Consider the following 26,521-nt stretch of genomic DNA (forward strand, 5'->3'; position numbering starts at 1 on the left):
GAACAGTGTGTTTGTGTGTTTTTGGCCATCGTGAAAGCAACAGCACAGCTACACTTTACAGGATGTTATCTTCCTTTTTAAAAAAATAAATAAATAAAAATCATGGTTGTGCAGAGTGAAATCTGGAATGATCCACCTCAGTGACGTGTGTCTCCCACTGTTATGCAGTCTGCTCAGGATGACAAGGCTACTATCCGGTGTGAGACGTCGCCTCCCACCACTCCACGCTCCATGCGCTTGAGCAGGGAGGCAGGGCATGCTGCAAGCCACGAGGACATCAGAGACATTCGAGGGTATGATCCAGGCCTGTCCACTCAAGAAACTGTGACATTTTCCTTCATCTCTTGATCTTTCTCACTGTCCACCATTCATCCCCCCATTCACCCTCCATCTGCTCCCACAGTCTGGCAGGCCTGCAGGACGGCCAGGGTAGTAACCCCAGCAGTAGTAACAGCAGCCAGGACTCCCTCAACAAAGCAGCCAAGAAGAAGAGCATCAAGTCTTCCATTGGACGCCTCTTTGGGAAGAAGGAGAAGGGCCGACCCAGCATTCCTGGCAAGGACTCCCCCAGTCAAGGTCAGACAGGAGGCGCTGGGATTTTATTCCACTGCAGCACGTGTTTATGTAAATGCAATGCGCTTCCACGCTCCCAGTGTTGCTGTCAGATTGCTGAACGAGGTGTTTGTTTGTGATCCTAGCTGGCACTCCTGAGGCAGAGAGCTCTCCTAAGGACGGCTTAGGAATGGGCACCCTGGGGGGCCCTGCAGAGAAGAACAGGAAGCTGCAGAAGAAGTGAGTATCCTCTAGCTGCCCTCCACCCTCTGCTGTCTCCACAGTTTATGTGCCAAGATAAAAAGTTGAGAGGTGATGAGAAGCCACGCTGCCTGTGCTGCTGTACTGTGTTAATCATGTGGAAGTCCACCAGTGTTACTGTGGGTTGGCGCTCCTGCTGCTGTCCAGGGCTGCCTCACACGCTCACTCCCCACCATCTGACTCACGCTGCCTCCAATCAGCTCATCTCCCTTCCATTCCACACCCAGTCATTTCCATCGCAGTCGTCTCCCACAGCTCTTTTATGTTTTCTTTCCCTCGTTCCTAGTTTGGTGCAAACATATTGCAAACACCGTAAATGTTGTTTGTTTTGTTGCTTGCGTGTTGCTCTTGAATGAGCGTCAGATCATTCTTTCTCTTTATTGTTTTGCCAACCTCCCTCTTCTTTTTGTCACCCCCTTCTCATTCCATGTGTAGTCCAAAGACAGGGTAAGTTGGTTCATGTTGCTTTTGCTTTGCCTTATCTTCTTCCCACACTTGGCATCACGTTGACCTCACCAATAACTCTGAGGACCCCAAACAACTGTCCCTCTGACTGTCTGATGGATTTTCCATGCTGCTCTTTACCCTGCTTTCCACACAGCTTAACTAACAGGAATGTGTGTGTGCTGAATTTTAGTGAGTGACATATTTTCCTCTCGCAATTTTCCTATTGGAGCATGAAGTTATGCACTGCAAGTACAGGAAAGGCAGTTAATGGAAGAATTTGACCAAATAGTTGGCATTTTGTGAGTTTTCTTGTCCAAAGTTTGAAAAAAAGCTCATATAAGACACAGCACAGCCACTGTGTTGCTGTAACTGCAGTAAAAGCTAATTTGTTAAGCTTTTGGACATATCTGTTAATCTTTTTATAATGGCAGATCTGCCAAACAGAGGACGGGCTCGCGCTCTGGCAGCGATCTGTGGCGTACAGCCCCACCTAGTGGCAAAGCACAGCTGCTGGCTTCATTTTAGTGGCATCAGCTAAGCGCTGTTGCTGTGCTGGTGAATGGAAAGACCTTTTTAGAGAACCTGAATCAGGAGCTGCCTTCCATCATCCCCAGAAACCTGCAGCGATTCTCTGCTGAATGTTCCTTCATACAAACTGGGAATGTGCATGAAATGGATGTGCAGAGCTCAGAAAACCATTGCAAAGGTTTCCCCTCGCCTAAAACTTCCCTCTGTGCATGTTTCGAGCCCTACAGTCGTAGAGGAATGCATCCATACTGAAGCTTCTCAAAGTGGACTCTCAGAGCACTGGTTCTGGGAGAAAACTCTTCTGAGTAATGAAGTTCCTCAGCCCTGAAGCCCTGGCTGTGACCCCCCAGGCTTGACCGAGTCTGAGGAGGCTCTGACAAACATGTCTGCTCTCTATAGTCCAGCGTTTTGTGCATATTTAATACTGACGTTCTGGGGAAGGCTTTCCTGACGAGCATGTCTCTGTTTGAGTCTTCTGGGTTCACTTGCTTCGTTTTCTCTCAGACTCCTGCTCTCTGTTTGGAGTGTGCATGTCATTCGACGTCTCTGGGTTTGTGTGTGTTCTGAAGGTGAATTTGATTGATTGCACATTGGGAGTTTATGACGGACTCGGTGTGTGTGTGTGTGTGTGTGTGTGTGTGTGTGTGTGTGTGTGTGTGTGTGTGTGTGTGTGTGTGTGTGTGTGTTTGGGCGAGTGAACTCTCATTGGATGTTGGATTTAATAAATGTTTTGTCTCTCAGGCATGAGTTACTGGAGGAGGCTCGCAGGCAGGGCCTGCCATTCGCCCAGTGGGACGGACCAACTGTTGTGGTTTGGCTGGAGGTACGACGCAGACTCAGTAGATCTGAGCACCGGTAACTTCTTGTAGCGTTTATGCAGATTGACTCACGGCTTTGTCTCTCATCTGCCCCCTTCTGGCCAGCTGTGGGTGGGCATGCCGGCCTGGTACGTGGCCGCATGCCGTGCCAATGTGAAGAGCGGAGCCATTATGTCGGCGCTGTCAGACACGGAGATCCAGAGGGAGATCGGTATCAGCAACCCGCTGCATCGCCTGAAGCTTCGCCTGGCCATCCAGGAAATCATGTCCCTCACCAGCCCCTCCGCCCCGCCGACCTCACGAACGGTATTTTTCTGTTGGATTCGTGTGTTGACAGACACACACGTGCCCTACAGGACACACTCACACATGCTATGTCCATCTGATGACTCCTTTCAGCTCTCTGTCTACACATCCCTGGCATCTGATTGAGCATGACACTTTAATGCATTAACATTTGAACTACTGAAATCCTTAACATGCACTAATGAAGGGATCAGACTCCTTTTGATTTCAGCTCAAGTCTTTTGCTAACAGTGATAAAAAATAAATGAACAAACTCTTCTTCGTCCTCTCTCCATCCTGCTCTCCATCACTCTTCCCTCTTTACGCACTTCTCTCACTTGTGATTGGGTGGTTTCAAATGATCAGACCACAGGAAACGTTTGGGTCACACATGAAGAAATGGAAAGTTTGGCGGCTACACCTCCCACGGTTAGTCTACCTTGATTGGCTGGACACTGGTGACTTCTTCTTCTGTGGTGATTGTCGAGGCTCGTTCCAAGTTGCCTTCAGGACAGCCAAACCTTTCTCATTGCGTGCATTTATTCATATTTGACACCTGAGCGTGGCTGACCATCATTAATCTGACTGCATGGAGTCTCAGCAGGCAACTTGAAACAGCCTCCTTCTTTCTGCTCGTTTGTCTTTGCTCTCTCCTCCCTGTTGGTATCTCCCATCTCCTCCTCTAGATTTTGCACACTGTATGTGAGTTTCTGCTTTAACATCAGTCAGTTTTGTGTGTCTGTGTGTGTGTGTATGTGTGAGTGGTGTATAGTTGAAAAACACCTGCTGCAAGGTTTACTGGCTCGAATCGCTTGAACAGCCCTTTTTTGGTTTTCCATTGGCAAACGTTGTGGATGGTCCCTGCTGGTTTTTTTTTTTTTTTGCATCAGAATCGTCACCTGAGCAACACGAATATTCTGCACACTGGCTGCAAGTTACGACCACGATTGTTTTTTTTTTATTTGTCCCAGATTTTTAGAAATGGCAGCCTGTAAAACCGTGCTATGGCCGGTTGATGAAAAGCAGACGTTTCCCTGTTGAAATGAAAGGAACAAAGACGTCACGGCACTTGCATGACCATCCGCCTGTGTTTAGGGGGTTTCAGATCCTTTGGAAAACAAAATCAGGAGAAGATTGTAGCACTACAGGCACCTGGAGTCGAGCTGTACGCTGCAGTGGAAACACAGCAAATGAGCCGCTCTGCCTTCATGCAGGACTGGATGTTTCAGTCGCTGTTTGTCAGCTGTTGAATTCCCTAAATTTGCCCCAAACAGACACTCCTGTCTGCTTTTCCACCTGTACAGCTTCTCAGATTTTCAGACTTTTGTGAACTATGAGATGTACTGTGGATAAATGAAATTCTGTAATAGCAGCAGCTCCTAACAGGGTTTTATCCAAGTCGCCCCTCCTCCAGTTTGTTTTTCTTGACTTCCTGTTTGATGCCTGTCATTCACTTGTCTGGCCTGCTGTTGTTTTACTTTGAGTGATGTTTTCCACATGAAGCTGCTCTAACACAGCACTGCCGCCTCACTAACCCCTCGCCTTTCTGTTCTTCTCACCATGCTCACTCTAACCATGCTAACACCAGGAGGATGACGAGGGTAGCTGGGCCCAGGTTTGCACACGCTCCCCTTAAACCACCTTCTAAATTCTTAACACCATCAGTCTGCATTTGCTCTTGTCTCACAGAGATTGAGTGTCTCATAGAGGACATGTCACAGTTTGTGTTCACTTCTGCATCACTTTTCACTGAGGGTGCATTCACAACAAGCATGTTTGGAGAAAGAAAAGATTGACCCCTTCTGGCAAAGCTCTGCACTTCAGATGAGAGAACTGGTTTCTGATGGATGGCTGACGATAAGAGACACACTGATCCACTGTTTCCAGTTCTGATCTTATTTCGTTACCTGATCTGGAAACCAGAGCTCCGTTCTCCTTATTGTTGTTGTTTTTGTTGGTATTAGTTTACATAAGGCTGGTGATGACCTTCAGCTCTGTGTCAGTTGATGTTGATGTGCTGTATTTGGGTTTACATCCAGTCAGTTTTCACCATCTGGAAAGCTTGTTTAGTGTTCATGTTCAGGTCCTGAGAGCAGGCCAGTCTTTGAGCCTGGAAGCGTTTTGCTCCTCTGTCAGACTGTTTTATTCGAGCAGCGATGCAGGATGTAGAGCTGGGATGTTTCTTCATTGGTTTGACTGGTGCAGTGGTATTTATGCAGAAAACCATCTGGTCCTGTTCTTTAAGTGTTAGTTGTGCGATGGCCTCCTCTGGCTGTTTTGTGGCTCGTAACGTTTCACTTCCTGTTTGAATATCGCTGCTTTGTGAGTAAAGATAGACAAAGGAAAGTTAAGTCTGAAGACAAAGCGCGTCTGTAATGTTACTGTCGCACAAATCCAAGATGCACTTAGCCAATAACGTGTTAGCATTCTTAGCATCCACTGCTGTCTTGGTGTCAGCAGCGGGCAGCGTGTAAACACAGCTGGCGGGGGTCGTAGGAGCTCAGAGACAGACTCTTCAGGACAGACGTCCATGCCCTGCGTTGCATTATCACATATCAAAGCGACACCAGTGTTGGATCGGTGCGTCCCTTCTGCAGATCCTCTGCTCCATGATGTCTTCACAGCTGGTCAGAGACAAAATTAAAACAAGTGAAGAGGCTTTATTAAGTGCCAGACATGCTGCAAATTCTGAAAACGCTGCGCATGTTATTTTTCAATCAGACTTTTGTTGTCTTTGCTTTTTGTTCAGCGTGTTGTTGCTGACTCTTTCGAAGCGTCTCAGTGGTTTGGCGTCGCCGTCGTCTCGCTGAAGTGCAGAGCTGAGGTTTCAGCAGGGAGCCTGTGGTGATGCTCCGTCATCACAGGTTTTTCTCTTCTGGTTGCTTTGCAGAAAGTCAGGTTTCCTGTGTGAAAACCCCAGAGAGCAGATAGGACACAAAGATGTAACTCATACAGGAGCCTCTCTGAACACTGAGATTAATTAAATGATAAATAAACATAAAGTCAATTAACACTTGTAGGCTCACTGGAACACAAAGTACAGGACGGGATATTTGATATGAATTGTGTCTAATCTGTCAGCTGTTGGTTAGTTTAAGACCTTAGTTCCACTTATCAATAAATCTAAATGATTAAAAGATCGTTATCAATTCCATAAAGTTTAGAAAACACAAGTGAGGAACTGGTGAAAGTACATTTAGGAAAGTTTCTGATGGTAACATGAAAATACTGTTTAACTGGAAGTGTATTATTGTGATGAAGCCCGTATAGCAGACAGAATACTTAATATTTACTGTAATATTTGTTGTGTATTAACAGTTGATGCTAAAACTGTCACATACAGACTCAGCTGAGTAATATTTTCAGTGTGTCTGACTTTTAAAACCACCGACAGTCCAACTCAAAAAGACATGGAGCAGGTCAGCGTAAAGACTGATGGGTCAAATGTTTCACGCTCCTGTATGAAAAACAACAGAAACAGATGAAATATGTCCTTTTCATTATCGGGGAGCAGTGATTGGCTTCTTATGAACGCTCTCCTCTGACTGCAGACGCTGGCGTACGGAGACATGAACCACGAATGGATCGGTAACGAGTGGCTGCCCAGCCTGGGTTTGCCGCAGTACCGCTCCTACTTCATGGAATCCCTGGTGGATGCCCGAATGCTTGACCACCTGACCAAGAAGGACCTGAGGGGACAGCTGAAAATGGTGGATAGCTTCCACAGGTAAAAGCAGCTAATAAGGGCTAACAGTGGTGTTGTTTCATATTGTTCTTACGCTCAGTGAATTCCTGAGATGGACTGAAGTCAGCCATGAAGTAAAGCGTCGTCTGTCTTTGTGTTGCCGCAATAGAAACAGTTTTCAGTGTGGAGTGATGTGTCTGAGGAGGCTCAACTATGACAGGAAGGAGCTGGAGAGGAAGAGGGAAGAGAGTCAGCTGGAGCTTCAAGGTAACAAGCAGCCTGTTGGTTAGTGAGATCGCCCACTCCGGCTGTTTGACTTCTGTCAGTGACACTAAAAGGCACAATCTGTCCCGCTTCTGTCACTTCAGACGTGCTGGTGTGGAGTAACGAGCGCGTGGTCGGATGGGTTCAGGCCATCGGGCTCAAGGAGTACAGCAGCAACCTTTACGAGAGCGGAGTCCACGGAGCGCTGCTGGCCCTGGACGAAACCTTCGATCACAATACTCTGGCCCTGCTGCTGCAGATCCCCACGCAGAACACACAGGTATGCACAGCCCGTCGCCTGCTTCAGCATAGGGTTTAACATCATGTGAGGTGGAGGCAGATTCAGGCGATTCACTGAGGACCAGAAACCAGTGAGGACACTCAGCGGGTGAGACAGGATGTCCGTAAGAGGCGTCAGTGTGGTTAAGCTCAACTGTGTGAAGGACGGGGACTGATCAGTCAGAGGGATGCTGTGGTTGGACTCAGTAACAGCGAGTGCGTCTCCTCCTCCTGTCTGTCTGTCTGTCTGTCTGTCTGTCTGTCTGTCTGTCTGTCTGTCTGTCTGTCTGTCTGTCTGTCTGTCTTTTCTAGGCCAGAGCAACTCTGGAGCGTGAATACAACAGTCTGCTGGCCATTGGCACAGAGAGGAGGATAGAGGAGGTAACACACACACACACACACACACACACACACACACACACACACACACACACACACACACACACACACACACACACACACACACACACACACTGTTAAAATGAGACACTTCCTGTCCTTTAAACCCCTCTCTCGACCTCTCCACCCGCCTCTCTCTGCACCGCCTGTCCTCCAGGATGACGATAAGAACTTCCGCCGGGCTCCCTCATGGAGGAAGAAGTTCAGGCCCAAAGACATGAGGGGAGTGTCCTTGGGCGCGTCGGACACCCTGCCCGCCAACTTCCGAGTGACCAGCAGCAGCGCGGCATCTCCCTCCACGCAGCCAAAGAGGAGCCCGATGGACGGTAAGCGGGGGCGGGGTGCCTGACGTGCGTGCACGTGCATGCGTTAGCGTGTAATCTGCTGTCACTGCTGCTACTTACTGAAGCAGAACCTCTCAGATGAACGAGCTCAGACTCCTCTTGTACTCTTATTTCCTCTTGCTTTGCTGCTTTGCTCTTGGTGTATTATGCCGTGACTAATGGCATGTCTCTGCATGTGATTTTTGCCAACATGGACTCACAGGAAGTCAGTCTATACAGAGGCTGGACACTGCCACAGTCAGGACCTACTCTTGTTAACATACAACGGTAAGAGCACACGCATCAGCCGAAACGTTGAAGTAAGAGAAGCACGTGAGCGCTCAGCGTACAGTATGGCTGCTCCCTCACAGCAGAAAGCAGCGTCTCGTGCCGCAGGTCTGGGCTCTAATAACGCACGTTGTACGCCTCTCCTCTCTTTCCCTTTGTTTCTCCCACCACCCGTCCCTGGCTTCTGTCCCGCTTCCCCCCCTCGTGTCCGTTCACCTCTCTCTCCCCCCTCTCAGTTTATCCTCATTATTTCTATAGGTAACCACTGGTCAGAGGATGACGGGGAGTTCCCTGCATTCAAGACCAGGATGATGAACTGAAATGACTTGCAAGGACACTAAACAGATGCTTTTTGTGGTCGTCACGGAGAACGACCTTACTCACCAGTCTCAGTATGCGTAGAGGAAACTTTCTAGATTTATCTACATTTGTTATTATATTTATGTAAACCAATGGGACATTTTAATTGATTTTAGAATGACTATGTAATCCTCTTTGCCTCTGTCCCCTTAATCAACCCACTTTTTAAAGAAGAAACCTTCCTCCACTGTGCCCATGTTAAGCTCAGCTCTCAGATGTATGTAACTGAATGTTTCAGCTGTCTGGAGTTTGTATATTTCTACCAACAGACATTTTATCTAATCTTTTTATAATCCTCACTCTATTGACCAGATGTATGTTTTTTTCTTCCTCCTCTCTTTGATTTGAAGTCTAATCATTGAATTTATGCTTAAGTGACTTTGATATTTGATATAACTTAATTCATATCCTTTGCCCGTTGTAACTGTTGTCATTTTTGTAGCTTGTTTCCTGTGATTTTGTGTAAATGCAGCTCTTAGGTCAACAGATGTGTGAATATCAGACAAATTGCTGGAGTTGTCGGACTGTTTCACAAACTGCTCAACACTGTGAGTCATCCATCGCCGTGAAAATAACTGCTGGCAAGCCCGGCGATGGTGGCGACAGATATCATGTGAAACGCACACTAGATTTTCCTTTTCTCTCTTTTCTTTTTTCCATATCTGCGAAACCAAAATGAAACTCTTGAATTTACGAATTAAAGCCATATAACAGTAGCAAAACAAAACAGAGGGCTTCTTTGGGATGCAAGTGAGAACAGAATTCGAGGTTCTCTCCAGTTCCTTGCATGCAGAAACTTCTCCACTTACCCCCACCCCCAGCCCCAGCTCGCCCCTTAGCAGAAACAAGCCCCCCTCCCCTCCGGAGAAACGCAGTCGAGACTGGCGTCTGCAGGAGGACTTGAAGCGTACAGATGAGTCGAGAGTGTGAAACTCCTTCGATGGACCAACTTCACTGAGGCCTCAGTCGATCCCGCTGTGACTAGACGACCCCCGGGCGGCGCGATCCACCCACAGACCTTTTTTAAAACACTTTGTACGAAGATTTCATATCGAGCCTTATTGTTTCTTAACTCCTCTGTGGTCTGTTCTTATTTATTATTCCTCCTCTGCGCTGTGTCGTGCTTTCATAGCTAAAGCCCCAGTTTGCTCCTGTGAATGTAGCAAAGCTCCTCGCCTCCACGTTCGTCCCGTCGACGCTCCCAACACTGGTTCCACCATTCGTCTTCATGGCCAATGAGCAGGAACCGAAGAGTTTTCTTTCACCCCACGTGTAGTTCAAGGTTCAAGTAGAAATGCTTTATTTCCTGTTTGTGATTTAGTCATTTATGCACAAAGCAAATCATGTTGCTGTTGTTTTATTCCTGCTCTTCCCGTTGAATCTTCTGATCTTGTAACAATGATGTACAGTCTGAGTACTTATAAACTATTTTTATCACAATATTATTTATTGCTTACTTTCAATAAAATACTGAAACTTATTTTCCACTGCAGATGAAACGATGAAAGCTCGTCTTTTCTACAATCTCTTGCCGTTTGCTGCCGTGTGTTTGCTTTCTTTGGCTGTCTCTCACACCTTATGGACACGGTGCTTGTTGAGTGTGGCTGAATGCGTTTTGTCATGTCTGTCATATGCGTGTGTGAAATGTGGCGTCTCGCTTCATCTGCCTCAGTTTTCACACTGTGATGAGTGGAAGATGTTTGTCGTGAAGGTCGGAAACACCTTTTAGGTCTGTAATTAATCATTTCTCAGAAGTTCCCTATGAAGAAACTGAAACTTGGCACTAATTAGAGGGAGAATTGAGACGTACTCCTGAAATACATTTATTTTCAGGTATCTGCTGGTGTAACTTTACAGTCTTTTAGTCTGTGCAGCAGGTCATCTGAACAAAAAGGTGAAATTCATCTTTAGACAAACAACAACATATATAAAGATGAAGGTTTCTATTAAGAAGGAATGCACATTTTGTTAAACTTAAATGGAGATGTACTTCCTGTTGTCCCTTTAATTAGTACCAAATTTTACTGTTTTTCCAGGAAAGTTCAGTTCAGTAGCATTGTACAGAGTTCAGCTGATTTAATGTTGTTTTTAACGAGCCTGCACTGCTGGCTGACACAAAAATGTGGAATTTCATACATTTTTGAATATTTTTTGTTCAAGAATTGGATCATTTCGACAGCATGATTCACCTTTCAGTAGCCACAACTGAAGGCACGACTAGTATGAAATAATCAGATTTTTTTCAACTAATATGACCCCAGAAATATGAAATTTCATGGTGTAAAATATATAATAAAATAATATATAATAGGGCTTTTTCGTTGTCTTATGATTTTAATTAATAAAATTATGAATGTTTAAAGGAGAAATTTGGAGTTTCATCAAATTGACACGAAAACGTAAATGCCCCGCCCATTCGTGACGTCACCGCTGGCGGAGAACGGGATACTGGGAGAGGCGGAAGAGCCGCGAAGGGAGCAGCAGACCCAGACGCCGTTTCTCCATCGGAGCCTGAGGTGGGAACGGGCGACATCCACCAGGGGGATTTCTAGAATACAGTTCAGACTGTGGTTGGAGCTACCTTTGTCGGAGCCGGTGAGTATCAACGCCTCGGTGGACAATATTAAAATGTCTACCTGTGAAAACCGCGCCGCGCTCGCGCTGAGTCAGTTAGTCATTCCAGAAGGCATGTTAGCTTTAGCCAGCGAGCTAACTGGAAAACTGGAACAGGAAATACCACAGCCAGGCAGACACGGACACCACTATTCCGATTTTGGGGCTAAATTTAGCACATTTCACCGATGCTGGTCAGTTAATATTAAATCCTTCTGTGTCGACAGACCCATAAACGAGGTGGACATCCTGCGTCCAAAGCCTGTCCGCGGTTGATAACCAAGAAGACGATACGCAGACAACCGTGTCACTGTTCCTGTTGAGTTGGCTTGCAGAACAAAACCGAGTAACCGTTTAATTAACCACGTTTTAATTGGGAAACCACCCTCACCTCTTTGGACACGTAGTCCTCAACTGTGTGTCCTGACCTACTTTGACTGATCAAACTCACCGACATTAACGTAAGCTAAGGTAACGTCTAACTAGCCAACGTCAACTTGAGTCGCTTCGCGAAAATAACGCTAATGCGTCGCGATAACTTCACTCCACCAGCTGCTCCCTGTTATCTGGACCCACGGTCTCAACTAATTCCACCCTCCTTCCTCGGAAAGTCTTAAGTTTGAGGGTTTGGATGGAACCAGTAGATGGGTGTGGTTGTATTGTGGCTGTCATGTAACTAACGCTGGAAGTTCGGACCCGCCGCCGCTTCCTGGTCCGAGGACGCCTCCGTGCCCCCCTGAGGTGACTGGAGCCACGTCTCCTTCCGCCTCTGACTGAACTTTATGCTGATCCCCACATTGTGCTGAGTCAGGAATCCGGATCAGTACAGACTGCTTTTGTTCCAGCTGGATCCCAGATCGCTGGAGATCAACCAGAACCAGCCAGACTAACGCAATGTGCATCACTGAGCTCCGCAGCGACTCAGATGTGAGCTGGTCTGGGGTCAGCAACTTCTGCAAAGTCATCAGGGAGCACGGCTTGAAAAAGGGGTTCACGTTTATATTTACTCAGATCTATATTAATACACCACTCACGTGCCCTCCTGTAGGCAGAGTTAGTGGTCAAACTCTAATCTTTACACTTGTTCATATTGGCTCTGAAGTGATCCTCTCTTAGTGTGACTGGAGCTGAAAGATTAGTTAATTAGTCTGTTAAAACCATTTTAATAGCTTTTAAAATCAAAAACATTGGCATCAGTATTTTATATGAACTGCACATATTGTGCACATACACAGACACATGAAATTTAATATTTCCATGAAACAACACATGACATTGGTAGTTTTCATAAGGATATTGGCAATATTTTTATAATCTGTACATAATGTACATACACAGAGTTGATTTTTTTTTTAATTCTATATCCTGTATATTTTATATCAGCTTCCAGTAACTTTCAGTGCAATACAGCTCCAAGCAACAGTTTTTTAAGCATGGATTTATCCATTAATTGATTATTGTTTAGTCACTGAAAAATGTCCATCACAGTTTCCCACAGTTCACATGGATGAAGACTCAAAGATATTACGTGTATAATAATATGACACAGCAGTAAATCCTCACGCTGGAGACGCTATGTCGTACTTTTTGATTGATAAATGATTAATCACTGAAAATGAGATGACTTTCAGGTTCTTACACAGTGTGGGATTTGATTGGAGTGTTTCTCAGGCTGTAGAAGAAGGAAAAAAGAGGCTTTCTGAACTGTAACATTCAGAATTTAATGAATGATCTTCATTCAGTCTGGAAAAGTATGAAGTTTTGTGTTTTCTGTGACGAAGTGATTGATCACCACATTGTCCAGCTCCACATGTGATTATTGTCATACAGATCGATTTAAAGCATCTTGACCTCTGAGGCACAAACTGCAGCGAACAGCCTGAACTTAAAGTCCATTGACTGAGCTTTCCACCTTCCTCAGCTCTGAAAATCACCTGAATTTAACTTCACAGACTTGAATCTGATCTCTTTGCGTGTATAAAGTATGTTTTCTTGCTTTTCAGTGTGTGTTGGACTAAAAATGTGGAAGGCAGCAGCAGGACAGTCCGTCAGTGTGCCTGTAAATGACGAAGTAGATGACTGGGAGACTGACCCAGACTTTGAGGTACATGCACTCCTCTTCCTCCCTTTCCCCTTCAGTTCTGCTCCATCCCTCACGCTCCTCATCGCCACTTCTTGTTCCTTCCACTTGAAATGTTTTTTCTAGAATGACGTATCGGAGAAGGAGCAGCGCTGGGGGGCCAAGACGGTGTCAGGCTCAGGACATCAGGGACACATAGAGTGAGGAAGCAGATCATTTTTCCTTTGGTAGTAAATGCACCGTGGACAGCACCAAGATGTGTCTCCTAACCCTGTCCTCTGTGGCGTAGCATCCACCAGCTGCGTGAGACGGTGTCGACGGAGCACACCAGCTTGAAGCAGAAGGAGCAGGAGACCATGCCCAAAGCCTCGCACGGGTACGGAGGAAAATTTGGCGTCCAGCAGGACCGCATGGACAAGGTAAGAGGGACCACGAGGCTTGGCTTACAGCTTCTGATTGGTCCTGGAGGTGAGGTGTCGAGCGCTGCCTCCAAGGCAGGTCCATCTGTAGATTTTGGGTGTCATAATATTCATTAGAAGTCCATCTGAAGAAGGAACCTGACGCCCTTAAAGACGTCTTTGTACACTTCGACCACTGTAAAGTGTTCGTCTTGTACAAGGTGACATGTTGTTATTGAAGAAACAGAACTGGAAACAGCAAAGTCTGCTGTGCTGAAGAAACTGGTTTCTCAAGCAGCCTGAGCTATTTCCTCATGTCCTGGTGTCCTTGTCCATCAGGAGAGCATTTTGTCATCAGTTCAATGTAAAGACAAATAACAAACATTTACCACTGGTTCCAGTTAGGCCACCAGCACAAAGCGCAGATCCATCCAGACTGTGATTTCTGTCCTAACATACCGTCTCTTCCCTTTTCTCTGATGGTCCTTCCTGTGTACAGCTGCTCTACAGCACAGCGAGCGCTCTGCAGCCGATGGATCGCTGCACAGATAACGTGTGCGGCTGTCTTTGAGCTTCACTGTAGTTTCGGCCGTCCTCAGCTGAAGCTGAATTAAACCAGTTGCTAGATCTGGGTTTGTGCTATTAATACATCTACCATTTGTAGCCTTTCATTTGTCAAGGGGGGCTCTTTTTGAAGATGTGTGAAGCCAACATTTTCTGAGTGCCCTCCGAGTCATTTTCTCCTCTGCAGCAGTTTCTCTAATGTTCACCTCAGTCTGTGTGTTTGTGTGAACAGGCTGAGTCAGTTGTGGCCATTTCACACTGGGTAATCTTTCCTGGCAAGCAGCTCCGTCCATCCACACCTTTCTGCCTGTGGCCCGTGTGGCCGCTGCAGCGTGAATGTGATGACTGCGCACTGTTTACGCCGCGCTGTGATGAGTCAGATGTCACCACTTCAAACCGCTGGCTGCTTCCAGCTGTGCTGCTCTTTTCACGCCCCCTCCCCATCTCTTTTTTGTGTGCTTCTCGACAGTCTGCTGTGGGTCATGACTACCAGATCAAGTTGTCCAAGCACTGTTCCCAGACGGATACCTCCAAGGGCTTCGGAGGGAAGTTTGGAGTGCAGGCCGACCGCGTTGACCAGGTATTTCCTGTGGCTGTCCTCGCTTAACTGCATGTCCTTATGTCAAACGTGATTTTTGTTAATGTCGTGATCATTTCGTGTTCTGACTGAAAACGTGCACCCACAGGAGGAAGTATTCAGTAGAATAACCGTGTTGTCCGTGCTCTCTTCTTCAGTCTGCTGTTGGCTTTGAGTACGCCGGGAAGACGGAGAAACATGCTTCGCAGAAAGGTGACGTCACAGCTTGTTGTCTTTGCATGTCTCCTCAGCCCCAGGACATGGGACATGGAACTAACGTCCTCACTCAGTGGACACAGTTGTAACTCATTTCTAGATTGAGTCAGCAGCGTCAGCTTTCTGAACAACAGTTTTCCAGCCACAAACAGTGTAGAGCATCTGGCTGGCGTCCAGCGGCGTCTCGTGGCTCTTGTTGTGCTGATCAGAAGCTGCTTCATCTCCGCACAGACACACCACGCCTGCAAACTGTGCTGATGGTGTTGGCCGGTTAAGCTGCTGTTTTCTCTTTGTTTTGCTGGCATATTAAACGTTACAGCTGCATTTGTTAGCAATATGGCAGCGGTATATTTCACTGTTATTTTGGCTCTGCAGTTCAGCACACTGGATTCAAACTGAAGCAAAGATAAGGCTTTAACTTTTACCTGTACAGGTATTGGAGTGTGATTACATCCATATTGTGTAGAATCGTAGCTCCTTTTGGAGGGTGTAGGTGGAGCTACGGCTTCTAGTTTATCAGATGAAGAAATAAACTGTCAGATTAAAGATGAAACTCATTTTTAATCTGGAATAGAATCAAAGCAGAGCTGCTCTGCATAACAGTGACGCCCGTGTCCTGGGCGTCCGCTCAGGCTTCTGAGCTTGTCATATTGTCAGGCTGCTTTCTCATGACCCCATGCCTTCATCACCTTTGTGCTGCCTTCATCCGCTCCAGAGTATTCGCCCAATTCCAACGGTTCCTCAGTGGTTTCACTGTTCAACAGCAGTGCAGATGTTTCTCTTTGTGCACCCCCAGCAGAAAAACACAGAGTCATAATGACAGCACTGCAAATGTCTTTGATTGTTCTCATTGTACTGCCAGTAAACATTTAGGGGAATTTTGGAATTGGGCTGTTTTGTGGCCACTGCAATCATGCTGCTTCACCCTTTGACCCTTCCCCCCTGCTTTGCTGTGTAGACTACGCCACTGGGTTTGGGGGGCGGTACGGCGTGCAGGCAGATCGTGTCGACCAGAGCGCGGTGGGCTTCGATTACCAGGGCAAAACCGAAAAGCACGAGTCCCAGAAAGGTTTGTCTGGATGAACTGCAATGTGGCATTCCCATCAACCCAGAGAGATGGAGCACTGTGGCTAATGGGAGGCCAGGCTCACACACACACACACACACACACACACACACACACACACACACACACACACACACACACACACACACACACACACACACACACACACACACACACACACACACACAGGCCTGACTCTGCAGGTCCTGACAAATCACGTTACTCTGCATGTCTTGCTCTTCCTTCATTCCTCAGCCTGCTTACATAAGGATGCAAACAAAGGCTTTGTTTCCATTGGAGCTCTCAGCCGTGTGTTTCTGATGTTTGTCAAATAAAACACTTGTATTTCAGTGTTTGTAGGATGAGGCACACACAGCACTTCGGCCTGTTTTGGGTCCTTTTGGTGGCCGTTTCCTCTCTGAAATGGTGTCTTGCTGAATGTGTTCCCCCTCCCTTGGCTCAGGTTTCAGGTGACTGGCAGACCTGCCAGCGCCTCCTGCTCTGTGGTTTGGGCCTGACCCAGCTGGTTTCTGGGGGAGTGGGATGTTTTAATTTGTTTTTCTTTTTTCTACCAGCTCACTTCTTCTTCTTCTTTCTTTCCTTAAATGCAGACACAGTTGAACTGTGGAATGTGCTCTTAGTTTCTCTGCTGTGTGTGAAATTTACTCTTTGACAGAAAGAGATTAAAAACATGACACCATGATACCTTCCATCAGTGGTTCTCCAACTTCTTCTGGCATGCCCCCCCTCAGAAGCCCACCCCACAATTTCTATCGACCATTGACAGTGTTAGAGGAATCAACCAGTAAAATCCAAGTTGGATTTTAGTGGAATAAAAGTCAGCATTGGAAGCATCTACAGAATCTTTTCTCTGCTTTAATCACATTCATTCAGCTGAGTTTCAGTACTTATTTCTCTCCTTGCCGTCCATGCCCCCCCAGTTTGAGAACCACTGCCTTAGATCAACAGTACTGAGTCAAAATACACAAACAAACAGAATATTACTGATTGACCTCACAGTCACGTCTCAGTGTAGTTGCATGTGTGGGGGTCAAAGCGTCATCATGGGTTCATCCTGCTGCACCACTTCCTGTCTTCACTTTGGATTTTTCTCCCCCATCTCCCCCCTCCTCTGCTTTGGCCACCGGCAGATTATGCCAAGGGCTTTGGCGGCAAGTTTGGCGTCGAGACCGACAAGGTGGACAAGAGCGCGGTGGGCTTCGAGTACCAGGGCAAAACGGAGAGACACGAGTCCCAGAAAGGTGGGTGTGAACGACGAGCTCAGAGCACCGCGTGGTCTTGTTCTTCAGTGACCAGTGTTTGTTTCATATGTTTATGGAGAAAATAAGAACATCTGCTGCTGTGTTGTCAGATTTTTTGGTATTGATCTCCAAAGTCCAGCATCGCTCCGGCTCTGACAGCAATACTCCTCAGGATCTGTTTACTGCTAAGTTCATCAATCACCAGGAAACTGTTAATGGAGTTTTTGTGTCGTGAGTTGGGCCAGTCGACTCTCTGCTGTAGTAATCATCCTGCTCAGTGACTGTTTGTACTCGTGATCTTTTCACTGTGAGAAACAAACTGCTGACCATCGGACGGTCATCAGTTCGTTTACAGTCGTCTGCGTGCGTGTGCCTGCAGTTTGTTTTGATGGCTGAAGGCTGAGCCGCCGCTGTGTTCGCCTGCGTGACTCACGTCTGTTCTTGACTCACAGCAGACCACCTTTACCTGTAGCTTCCTGTCTGACACACCCTGTGGAGACTTGGCGCCTGATCGCTCAACTGCAGCTTGTTGATAAGGGCTGATGTTGAAGGTGCAGATGACCTCAAGAATTCCCCACAATGCACCGCTGTGTTTGCATGACTGGGTCACCTGCTCTGGTAACAGGGCCGGCCGTTTAAAGGCAGCAGTGATAAAACAAGTGTTAATACGGCTCGTGATTAGTTGAATGGTTACAATGTTCAGCTGCTCCAGTGACCGGAGTCGCTTCAGCTGGCACAATGAAATGAGATATTAGCTTTTACATAACTTTGTACACATGAACTGTAAATAAGTGAATTAGCCCAGAGCAGACATTCCTGTCAGCTTCTTCTGTCTGTAAGCAGTTTCTCACAACCTGCATCACAGACAGAACAGCAGGAGTGATGATGTTATCAGCAGTAATTCCACCTCAGGACAAAATCAGACTCGTGTTTGGGTGTTCACGCCTGCTTCTTGTGTGTTTTGTCTCTGCAGACTATGTGAAGGGCTTTGGGGGGAAGTTCGGGGTGCAGACGGACAGACAGGACAAATCGGCTCTGGGGTGGGACCACCAGGAGAAGCTGCAGCTGCACGAGTCCCAGAAAGGTACAGTTCTCATTTGTTTCTCTGGGTTTTAGGAGACCCATCTGAAAAATATCCAGGTATCGGGATGTGTGTAGGGCTGCAACAATGAATCGATAAAAATCGATTGGCAACAAATTGCAATATTGATTCGTTGTCACGCAATTTATGCACCACTCATCATGTCGCAGAGCCAATTCCTTCACCTGCAGAGCTTTGTCACAGCTGGCTGACTGAATTAAAGTTAAAAAAAGTCCACCTGCAGAGTGAGGAAGTGATTGACAGATGAAGCTTCTGGAAGCCTTGAAGCCAAAACGTTCACAGAAAGGTTCATTTCTCAGGCTTCATGTGCACACAAACGCCCCCTGCTGGTCAAAGACTGTTAAACAGCCAGATGTACAGTATTATAGGTCATTTAACTATCTGTAACACACAACACTGTCCTGCACTATTTACTTGGAAGCCATGGGACTGACTGCCACGTAAAAGAAATCAATTCAATTTTCAATTTTTTCAATTCAATTCAATTTTATTTGTATAGCGCCAAATCACAACAGAAGTTGTCTCAGGACACTTTCCATATAGAGCTGGTACAGACCAAGCTCTTTTATCTACAAAGAAACCAACAATTCCCCCATGAGCAAGCACTTGGCGACAGTGGCGAGGAAAAACTTCCTCCAATTCATCTGAATAAATGCATTTCAGGTATCGTTCATGTATTCATTCATATCAGTAAACTGTAGATTTTTATTTGGTGTATTGTGTGTATGTAACATGACAATACAATGGAATCTAATATTACTATCAATAAGTAATGCTTGTGAACATGAAGAGGGCAGTGAATTTGATTGTGCAACTGAAGGACTTCATTCATTTTTATTCAGAAACTAAATATGGGCTGGGTCCAGCCACATTCCCCTCATTATTTTCATGCACAGCACCAAAATGCCTCAGCATGGATGAGCTGTTGTTGTTGTGGTCCAATTATTTAGCACAAACAAACACTTCAGCTTGGATTAAAAGAAAAGACTGTGAAAAATATAAAAATATAGCACATTGTATAACAACACATGTAATAATGTTACTGACAGTGGACTTATTTTATTGGAGAGATCAGATCAAAATGTTCCCACACAGGGAAAACTTTCCCTTTATCACATGCTCAGCTCTGCATTACCGGTGGAGGTAACGTCAACAAACGGGAGGATATGGTCACTGTCAGGTCGCTGTGAAGCCGCGGGCGGTCAGGAAAAACTAATCAGAAACTGAGTCAGTTGCACTTCAGCCTGACAACGAAGTAACTCAGCCAAGTAATCAAATAAAAAAGTTAACGCTACCGGTAACTGATAGCCTTAGCTAACTAACTAGTTAACGCTACCTGTTAGCGGTAACGGTCAAGGTACAATTAAGTTCAATACGTCAGTTAGCTAGCGTTGGCTAACCAGTTAATTAGCTACCACTAGCTAACTATCTAGTCTATCTGATGTTATCTAGCTGTTAATGCTACCGGTTACGACAAAAAACAAAACAAAAACCACCATTACATCAGTGTTTCAACTAAGTAACTCAAGCTAGTAATCACATAAAACAACTGGGCTAGTTACCTAACGGTTACGGTAACGGTCAAGGTAAAATTAAGTTCAGCGCATCAGTTAGATAGCGTTAATTAATTATTGAGTTAGCTACCGCTAGCTAGCTAGCTGTCTAGTCTAACTGATGCTATCTAGCCTCTAATGCTACTGGTTACTGGTCGAGGTAACGTCAACAAACAGGAGGATCCGGTCACTGTCAGGTCGCCGTGAAGCTGCGGGTGGTCTGGAAAAACTATTGAGAAACTGAGCCAGTTTAACCTGGATTAAATGTGCAGATCACTGTAGTGAAGCCTTCGTCTTCAACCATGGACAGAGTCCTCATGTCAGTGAGGATCATGCTGCTGTCTTTGCTCACAGGATGTTCATTCTGTGGTAAATATGATGTGAGCCAAAGCTGATGGTTTCAGTGTTTTATGTCATCAAGCTGGAGAAAACTAACAGCAGCTAAACGCTGATCATCCTCAGCTGAAGCTTGTCAGTTTCTGTACTCTAACTGATAAAAGTTAAACCCTCCGTCTGACTGTTGTTTGGACTCTGAATATCATCCTCAGCACAGCGTGTGTGCTCACTGTGAAGCCTTCTTCCTCCTCAGCCCTGCGCTTCAGCTCTCATGTGGTTTCACTGTGGCTTTGGATGTGGTCTTTCTGAGGCCGACAACTTCCTCAGTCTGCGGGTGAAAAAAACAAAAAGTTCAGAAAGAGGAAGTGAAACCACAGCTCAGACTTAGACTTTGCTCAGACTTAGATTTGCATGTCAGGCCTGAAGATGCTGCTGTCATTCAGAGGAAATCAGTGCAGCGAGAGAGTGATATTACTGCTGGCTTAGCAGCATCAACATGGTTAAAACTGAAAAGGCCGTTAAGGCCTGCTCTAGAAATACGTACATTCGGTATGTTCACTGTGGGAGACGCTTCTCACAGCAAATGTAGTGAAGAGCCTACGACCATGGGCGTTCAGAAAAGAGCCTGATGATGCGTTTAATGACGGGAAGTTATCGTCAGCTTGATGTGAAACAGAACAAAGATCTTACTGTGATGTGTCTCCTTCACTTCACTCGGCGTCAGTGTTTATGGACCCTGAGGCCTGTCCGCTGCATCACTGTCTCTGTGTGTTTGTCTATATACAGTGTGTGTGTTTGTAATGTGTGCGCTGTCTGTCCCTATGTGTGTGTGTGTGTGTGTGTGTGTGTTATGTTGCAGACTATAAGCGTGGGTTTGGAGGGCGGTATGGGTTAGAGGTGGAGAAGCAGGACCAGTGTGCCGTGGGCTATGAGCACAAGGAGAGCCTGGCCAAGCACGAGTCCCAGACAGGCACAGAACCTTCCCTGATCCCCCCCCCCACACACACACAAAAAAACCCCCCGCTTCCTCCTAGCTTGAAATGCCATCCTTCACGCCATCCTCCTCATCCTCAGTAACGGCTGTTCTCTCTTAAGTGATGGACACACCTTCCTTTTCTGTCAGATAACCCAGCCCCTCGCTGTTACCACCACCTCCCTCCCACCTCTGCAGCACCAACCAATTAACATGAGCCGTGTAGATTATTTCTCTTATTAAGTCTACACGTTAATGACATGAAGGGGGAAACATGTTGGTCAGTCGTTCATGTTTTTAGTTTGTGGTGAATGAACTGTTTGTGCTGCTCAGGTGTGCTGAGTCTCTGCTCCTTGTCTTTTGTTGCTTTATTTTTATTACGTGCAGACCATTGTGCCACAGACATGTTCATTAGCTTGATGTTAAATATCTGACGAAACGAGCACAGAGGTCAGAAAAGCCTTCCTGTGGCTCGGCTCATACTGTGCTACATGACGTGAGGGAATGGAGTGTGTTCACACCTTCAGACAGGTGTATTCATCACTCACCTTGGCCTCCTCCACCCCCCCGCCACCCTGCTGTTTCCAGTGCTGCCATGATGCTGTTTGTTTGCTTCTGCATTCGTTCTGTGCATGATGTCATGTGACTGCGGTGCATTTCATTGAGGCCTCCTGCTGTGACCCTCAGAGACATGGCTGATCTTCAGCACAGAGACTGAGCCAAGATGGCTGCTTGACCCCCGACTGTCTGGCTTATGTTAAGACCGTCCTGTCGGTCCTCCTGCTGTCTGCATTCAGTTTGTTTTGTTTCTCCTCTCTACAGGTTTGCATGAGCTCATCATCCCCCAGCAGATCTTTTCAGTTCGGTTTATCAGTTCATGTGAAACCAGCCACAGTCTGCTTCATCTGAACTTTGCTCACCAGAGCAGGTTTTAATCAACGCTGTGTCGCAGTGACGTTTAAGGTCTGCTCTGGAAGCAGGTTTCTGTGACGCTGATTGTGGCTGAGTCGTTCCTGTAGACCAGAAGCTGATCCTTTTCTCCTGTTTCTCAGATTATTCAAAAGGGTTTGGAGGAAAGTTTGGAGTCCAGAACGACCGCATGGATAAGGTAAGCTCTGTCTGAGCGTGTGTTTATCCTGAGCTGTGTGCAGAGCTCTGCATTGAATCTTCCATCTCTCCGGTCGACAGAGTGCAGGGACCTTTGAGGAGGTGGAGAAGCCGAGCTCGTCGTACCAGAAAACCCGACCTGTGGAGGCCGGTAAGCTTCCGCCATCATCGGCTGTTTGAGCTTCGCTTGAATGCGTCGTTTCTTCACGCTCTGACTTCTGCTCCTCAGCCAGCAGCAGCACAGGAAGCATCAAGGCCCGCTTCGAGAACATCGCCAAGCAGAAGGAGGAGGAGGACCGAAAGAGGGCCGAGGAGGAGCGCGCCCGTCGACAGGCCAAGGAGAAGCAGGAGCAGGAGGAGGCGCGCCGTAAGACCGAAGCGGCCCCCAAGGCCCCCTCTCCCGTCCCTGCTGCCAGTCCCAGTCCCACCCCCAGCCCGACTCCACCGGTCCAGCCAGCTGCTGCCATGACATACCAGGTGAGTCATGGCAACAGGTGGAGGAGCAGGTGACAGGTGGAGGAGTTCAAATTATCTGCTAACAAACAACCTCCAGGTAGAGCGTCACAGGATGTTCACTCCTGTCCGTCTCGTTCACATGCAGAAAACTTTCCCACAGGACTCCTGGAAACATTTGTGCCTCCATTATAACTGTTGTTTAGAAACATGGAGGACGACACGGCACACCTCCATCGTAATGTAGAGTAGAGCCTGAAAGCAGCCTGTCACACAGGATGTGACAGAAGAACGGCGTTACTGTAGTTTGTTGGAATCCTTTGAAACCTAACCTCTCCTCGGTCCTGAGGTCGCTCCTCTTGTTGAAACGAACTCGCCCACGTGGAGCTGTTAGCAGTGTTACTTCAACTGAATTCTTTCATATCGTGTTAAAATTGTGCCAGAGTTGTCTTAAACAGATTATGTTTGTCTTTTTAGAACATGGAGGAAACTCATGCCGACTCCGGAGAGAACGGAGAGCCGCTGTACGAGGCTGAGCCACAGGACCAGTACTCACAGCCGGAGGAGCAGAACCTGTACCAGACCCCCGAGGAGGCTGCAGCTGGAGGTTTGTGCTGCGGGTCGCGTTGCCTCGCTGTGTTGGTGTTTACGCTTGATGCAGGACTCGTTAGGATTAGCTAAAGGTCACCAGTTAATCAATTCAGCTGAACATTTACCGACACGATCAGGGATGCTTCAGGGTCTGAGACTTTAAACAGTCAAACTTTATTGTCCACAAAGGTGGAAAATTGTCTCTGGTCCATCTGACAGTTCATTAAAATAATAAAACATACACTCAGTTGTCGCTCTCTTGCAGACGGACAGCAGTACGAGTACGGCGAGGACCTCGGGGTGACAGCTGTGGCTCTGTACGACTACCAAGCAGGTGAGGCTGAAAGTGACCATTTCAACTGAAATCGAGTAAAACAGCAGCTGTTACCACAAAGTGACGTCATGCATCACGTCCAGAGGGACAACCAAAAGACAGAGAAGCCATTCCGCTCTGCAGCACGAGCACCAGCAGCGCTCATCCTGGTAACCTTTCAGCCGTGAACAAAACCAGGAGCGATGAACAAAGCATCCCTTTAACAGACAGATAGAGCAGCAGTGTTGTGTGTCCATGTCTGAAGGGGACGAGTGTCCCAATGTCTCTGGCTTTAGGCGAAAAGTTTGTGGAGAACTGGCTCTCACCACACCAGACTGGAGCTGCAGCTGAAGGTTGTTTTCTTCATCAGCTCGTCTTCCAGTTATCTTCTTGATCAATGAGTCGTTCGGTCTGTAAGCTGAAAAGTGAAAATATGGTGCAAGCTGCTGTTTTCAGACAGAGAATCAGTTATTTATGACAGAAACCAAGAAGCAGTTGGTTTTTGTTTGTTATTTTTGTTTGCTAAAAGACTAAAATGGATCATCCGTTATCAGAATTGTGGCAGATTGATCGATAGATTCGTTGACTGATCAGACACCCGGCGCTCCCTCATCACCGGTCTCTCTTCCTGTTTCAGCTGGCGACGACGAGATATCCTTCGACCCCGATGACATCATCACCAACATCGAGATGATCGACGAGGGCTGGTGGCGAGGCGTGTGCAGAGGCGCCTACGGCCTTTTCCCGGCCAACTACGTGGAGGTTCGACAATGATGACGCCCCGCCGAGACCATCGTGTCCCCGTCCCCGTGCAGATAAGAGGAAGGAGACCGTAACACCCCCCCCCCCCCATCTTAATGCTTCGACACTGCGAGATGTCCTCGCGTCTCCTTGCCGGCTTTCTTTTGCTCCTTTTTCCGCCCCTCTTCGACCAAGTCCAAATTCACTTTGTTTCCGTCTGTGCAGCAGAAGACGCAGGAGGAGTTCCCTTAGAGCGATTCAGGACCAAGAGCATTTACACGATCTGATATCTGGGCTCAAACAAAGGCCCGAAGTGCTGCTTTGTAAAAGTGGAAGCTGAAAATGCAGCGTGGCGTTCAGGCCTGAGGTGACTCCACCTCCCGCCTCACAGCCACAAGCTGCATTTTGAAGCTTCTCATCTTTGCAGGTTCAGTAAAGAGTTCAGCTTCACATCGCTGCTTCTTCACACCTTTGAGAGGGATTTCAGTCTCACCAAAGATCAGAGTCATGGCAGCAACGAGCTTGAAACGTCTCAAACGAGTCTCGTGCTCGAGGCTCGGGGTGCTGGTGGCTCAGTAGCTCTCAGGAGCGAGCGGGACGTGCTGTCCCGTCCCTCCAGTCCGGACCAAAAAGCTGATCAGCCTCGTTGCTTCTCTGTCTTTCTGCGTAAACGTGGCTGTGTTGCACGGGATTGTGATCCTCGATGGGAAACGAAGCCTCCGTCAGCTGTAGATGTTTTGCGAATGCGTTCCTTTTTCTGAACACTCGCACCAGTGGCAGGGTTGATTTGTAAATGATCGATAATCAGGTTTCCTCCTTTACTGATGTTGAAATTGTTGCCAGAATAACGGGGCCATCATGTCAAAGACTTCACCTCCACTGTGGCAAATCAAAAGCTAGACGAGCACTACAGCTCATAGTGTTATAGTAACCGTCTTCTCGCGGGGTCCTGGTTGTTGAAGCTTGGCATCGTGTACAGAGATCAGGATTTATGACGCTTTGATAAATAATAGATTTGAAAACAGATTTTTGTTCCCGCTCACTGTGGTTTTCTGTGTGTTTGTGTCTCGGGGGTTTTTCTGTCATAATATGTTGAAATGCACACGTGAGGCGTGGCGGCGTTGGCTCTGGCGCACAGTTAACACCCCTCACCGTGACCAAACCGTGTGTGCTGACCTCAGAGCGAGCGACCTTTAAAGATCCGCCATTTATCAGCAGCACAGTCGGCCTGTAGGCGCTGACAGCACGCCGCCGTTAAGGGAAGAGGCTTTGCTTCGTTCTCCAAACACTAATTAAAGCTGACAGACGTCTGATTGACAGGCTGCTCGGCTGTGATCGCAGCAGTGTAGCTTCCACAGGTGTGTGTGTGTGTGTGAGCGTGTGTGTGTGAGCGTGTGTGTGAGGGCTTTCATTTAATTCATCTTTGGGGTTTTTTAATAAAAAAGTGACCTTTTCAAATGCATTATTTTTATCTGTACCTCTGTTTGCTCGAGTCACATCATTACCTGCTTCTTTTTTTTAGTTTCAATAAATAAACTATGATGATGAATTTGCTTTGCTTCGTTATTTCACGTCCTGAAAATCAGCCTCATGTCTCCAGTTTTTGCTCCAGAAACAAGATTTCTGCAACGAGAAAGGAATCCTCCAGCTCAATAATTGATATTAACGTGTACTTTTTTCCAAAGAAAAATGAGTTGCTGTAATCAATCTTAGAAACAAACATAAATGTGATAATCAAATTAAACTAATTGGTCAAATCAGATACACAGCTGCCACTTTCTGCTTCTACACAAACCTCAGAGTAAAATATTGAGCTGTTTTTACTCGACAGCTGCAGATACTCATTAAATCACCAGTTTAACAAACATGAGGCATCGTCAGAGAATCAACTTCCCGACTTAAATTAGCTCTACTTTGAGCAGCTGCACCATTAAAAATGCTGTTAATGCATTAAAATATCAAGAATCAGAAAACACCTAATGTGCCTCCTGGGCGAGTAAGGGATTTGATTACTGGTAGTGATTTACTTTAGTTTACTCCACTAACTATCACATTCACTTCAGTACTCAGAGGAAGTCTTGTGGTCA

The 26,521-nt window shown here is 46.7% G+C and overlaps 2 protein-coding genes across 22 annotated transcripts in view; both read left to right on the forward strand.

Moving 5' to 3' along the window:
- ppfia1 (PTPRF interacting protein alpha 1) overlaps positions 1 to 9,981 on the forward strand; it is a 35,090-nt gene extending 25,109 nt beyond the window's left edge. For 4 of the 17 annotated variants that reach the window (XM_070979208.1, XM_070979524.1, XM_070979778.1 and 1 more), the window contains 13 exons: positions 169 to 293; positions 404 to 576; positions 699 to 792; positions 2,530 to 2,611; positions 2,712 to 2,912; positions 3,258 to 3,320; positions 4,480 to 4,506; positions 6,443 to 6,618; positions 6,746 to 6,843; positions 6,945 to 7,120; positions 7,432 to 7,500; positions 7,676 to 7,844; positions 8,388 to 9,981. In XM_070979208.1, the coding sequence (XP_070835309.1) occupies positions 169 to 293; positions 404 to 576; positions 699 to 792; positions 2,530 to 2,611; positions 2,712 to 2,912; positions 3,258 to 3,320; positions 4,480 to 4,506; positions 6,443 to 6,618; positions 6,746 to 6,843; positions 6,945 to 7,120; positions 7,432 to 7,500; positions 7,676 to 7,844; positions 8,388 to 8,449 (1,515 nt within the window). In that variant the 3' untranslated portion in view covers positions 8,450 to 9,981. Of the gene's footprint in view, positions 1 to 168; positions 294 to 403; positions 577 to 698; positions 793 to 2,529; positions 2,612 to 2,711; positions 2,913 to 3,257; positions 3,321 to 4,479; positions 4,507 to 6,442; positions 6,619 to 6,745; positions 6,844 to 6,944; positions 7,121 to 7,431; positions 7,501 to 7,675; positions 7,845 to 8,064; positions 8,130 to 8,365 lie in introns of all 17 variants that reach the window. The other 13 variants (XM_070979289.1, XM_070980243.1, XM_070979455.1 and 10 more) reach the window with 8 other exon arrangements.
- Positions 9,982 to 10,924: 943 nt separating this feature from the next.
- On the forward strand, positions 10,925 to 25,981 carry cttn (cortactin). 5 transcript variants are annotated; one of them, XM_070969960.1, is made up of 16 exons: positions 10,925 to 11,084; positions 13,106 to 13,206; positions 13,309 to 13,382; positions 13,472 to 13,601; positions 14,614 to 14,724; positions 14,880 to 14,934; positions 15,896 to 16,006; positions 17,155 to 17,265; positions 18,239 to 18,349; positions 21,116 to 21,226; positions 22,282 to 22,337; positions 22,418 to 22,487; positions 22,566 to 22,813; positions 23,267 to 23,396; positions 23,646 to 23,714; positions 24,331 to 25,981. In XM_070969960.1, the coding sequence occupies exons 2-16, from the start codon at positions 13,123 to 13,125 to the stop codon at positions 24,465 to 24,467; spliced, it is 1,608 nt and encodes a 535-aa protein (XP_070826061.1). In that variant the 5' UTR covers positions 10,925 to 11,084; positions 13,106 to 13,122; the 3' UTR covers positions 24,468 to 25,981. The 5 variants fall into 5 exon arrangements, with proteins under 5 accessions (XP_070826061.1, XP_070826070.1, XP_070826087.1 ...); XM_070969969.1 differs by lacking the exon at positions 21,116 to 21,226; XM_070969986.1 differs by lacking the exons at positions 17,155 to 17,265; positions 21,116 to 21,226.
- The last annotated feature ends 540 nt before the right edge of the window (positions 25,982 to 26,521 follow it).

The sequence above is a fragment of the Chaetodon trifascialis genome, chromosome 1 (genome assembly GCF_039877785.1).
Source record: "Chaetodon trifascialis isolate fChaTrf1 chromosome 1, fChaTrf1.hap1, whole genome shotgun sequence".
Classification (NCBI taxonomy): domain Eukaryota; kingdom Metazoa; phylum Chordata; class Actinopteri; order Chaetodontiformes; family Chaetodontidae; genus Chaetodon; species Chaetodon trifascialis.

Excerpts from the sequence above, each read along its gene's own strand:
- cttn (XM_070969960.1), top strand. The coding sequence starts at position 13,123 with ATGTGGAAGGCAGCAGCAGGACAGTCCGTCAGTGTGCCTGTAAATGAC. Across the intron at positions 13,602-14,613 it reads AGCAGGACCGCATGGACAAG|TCTGCTGTGGGTCATGACTA; the intron begins GTAAGAGGGACC and ends GCTTCTCGACAG. Across the intron at positions 22,814-23,266 it reads CTGCTGCCATGACATACCAG|AACATGGAGGAAACTCATGC; the intron begins GTGAGTCATGGC and ends TTGTCTTTTTAG.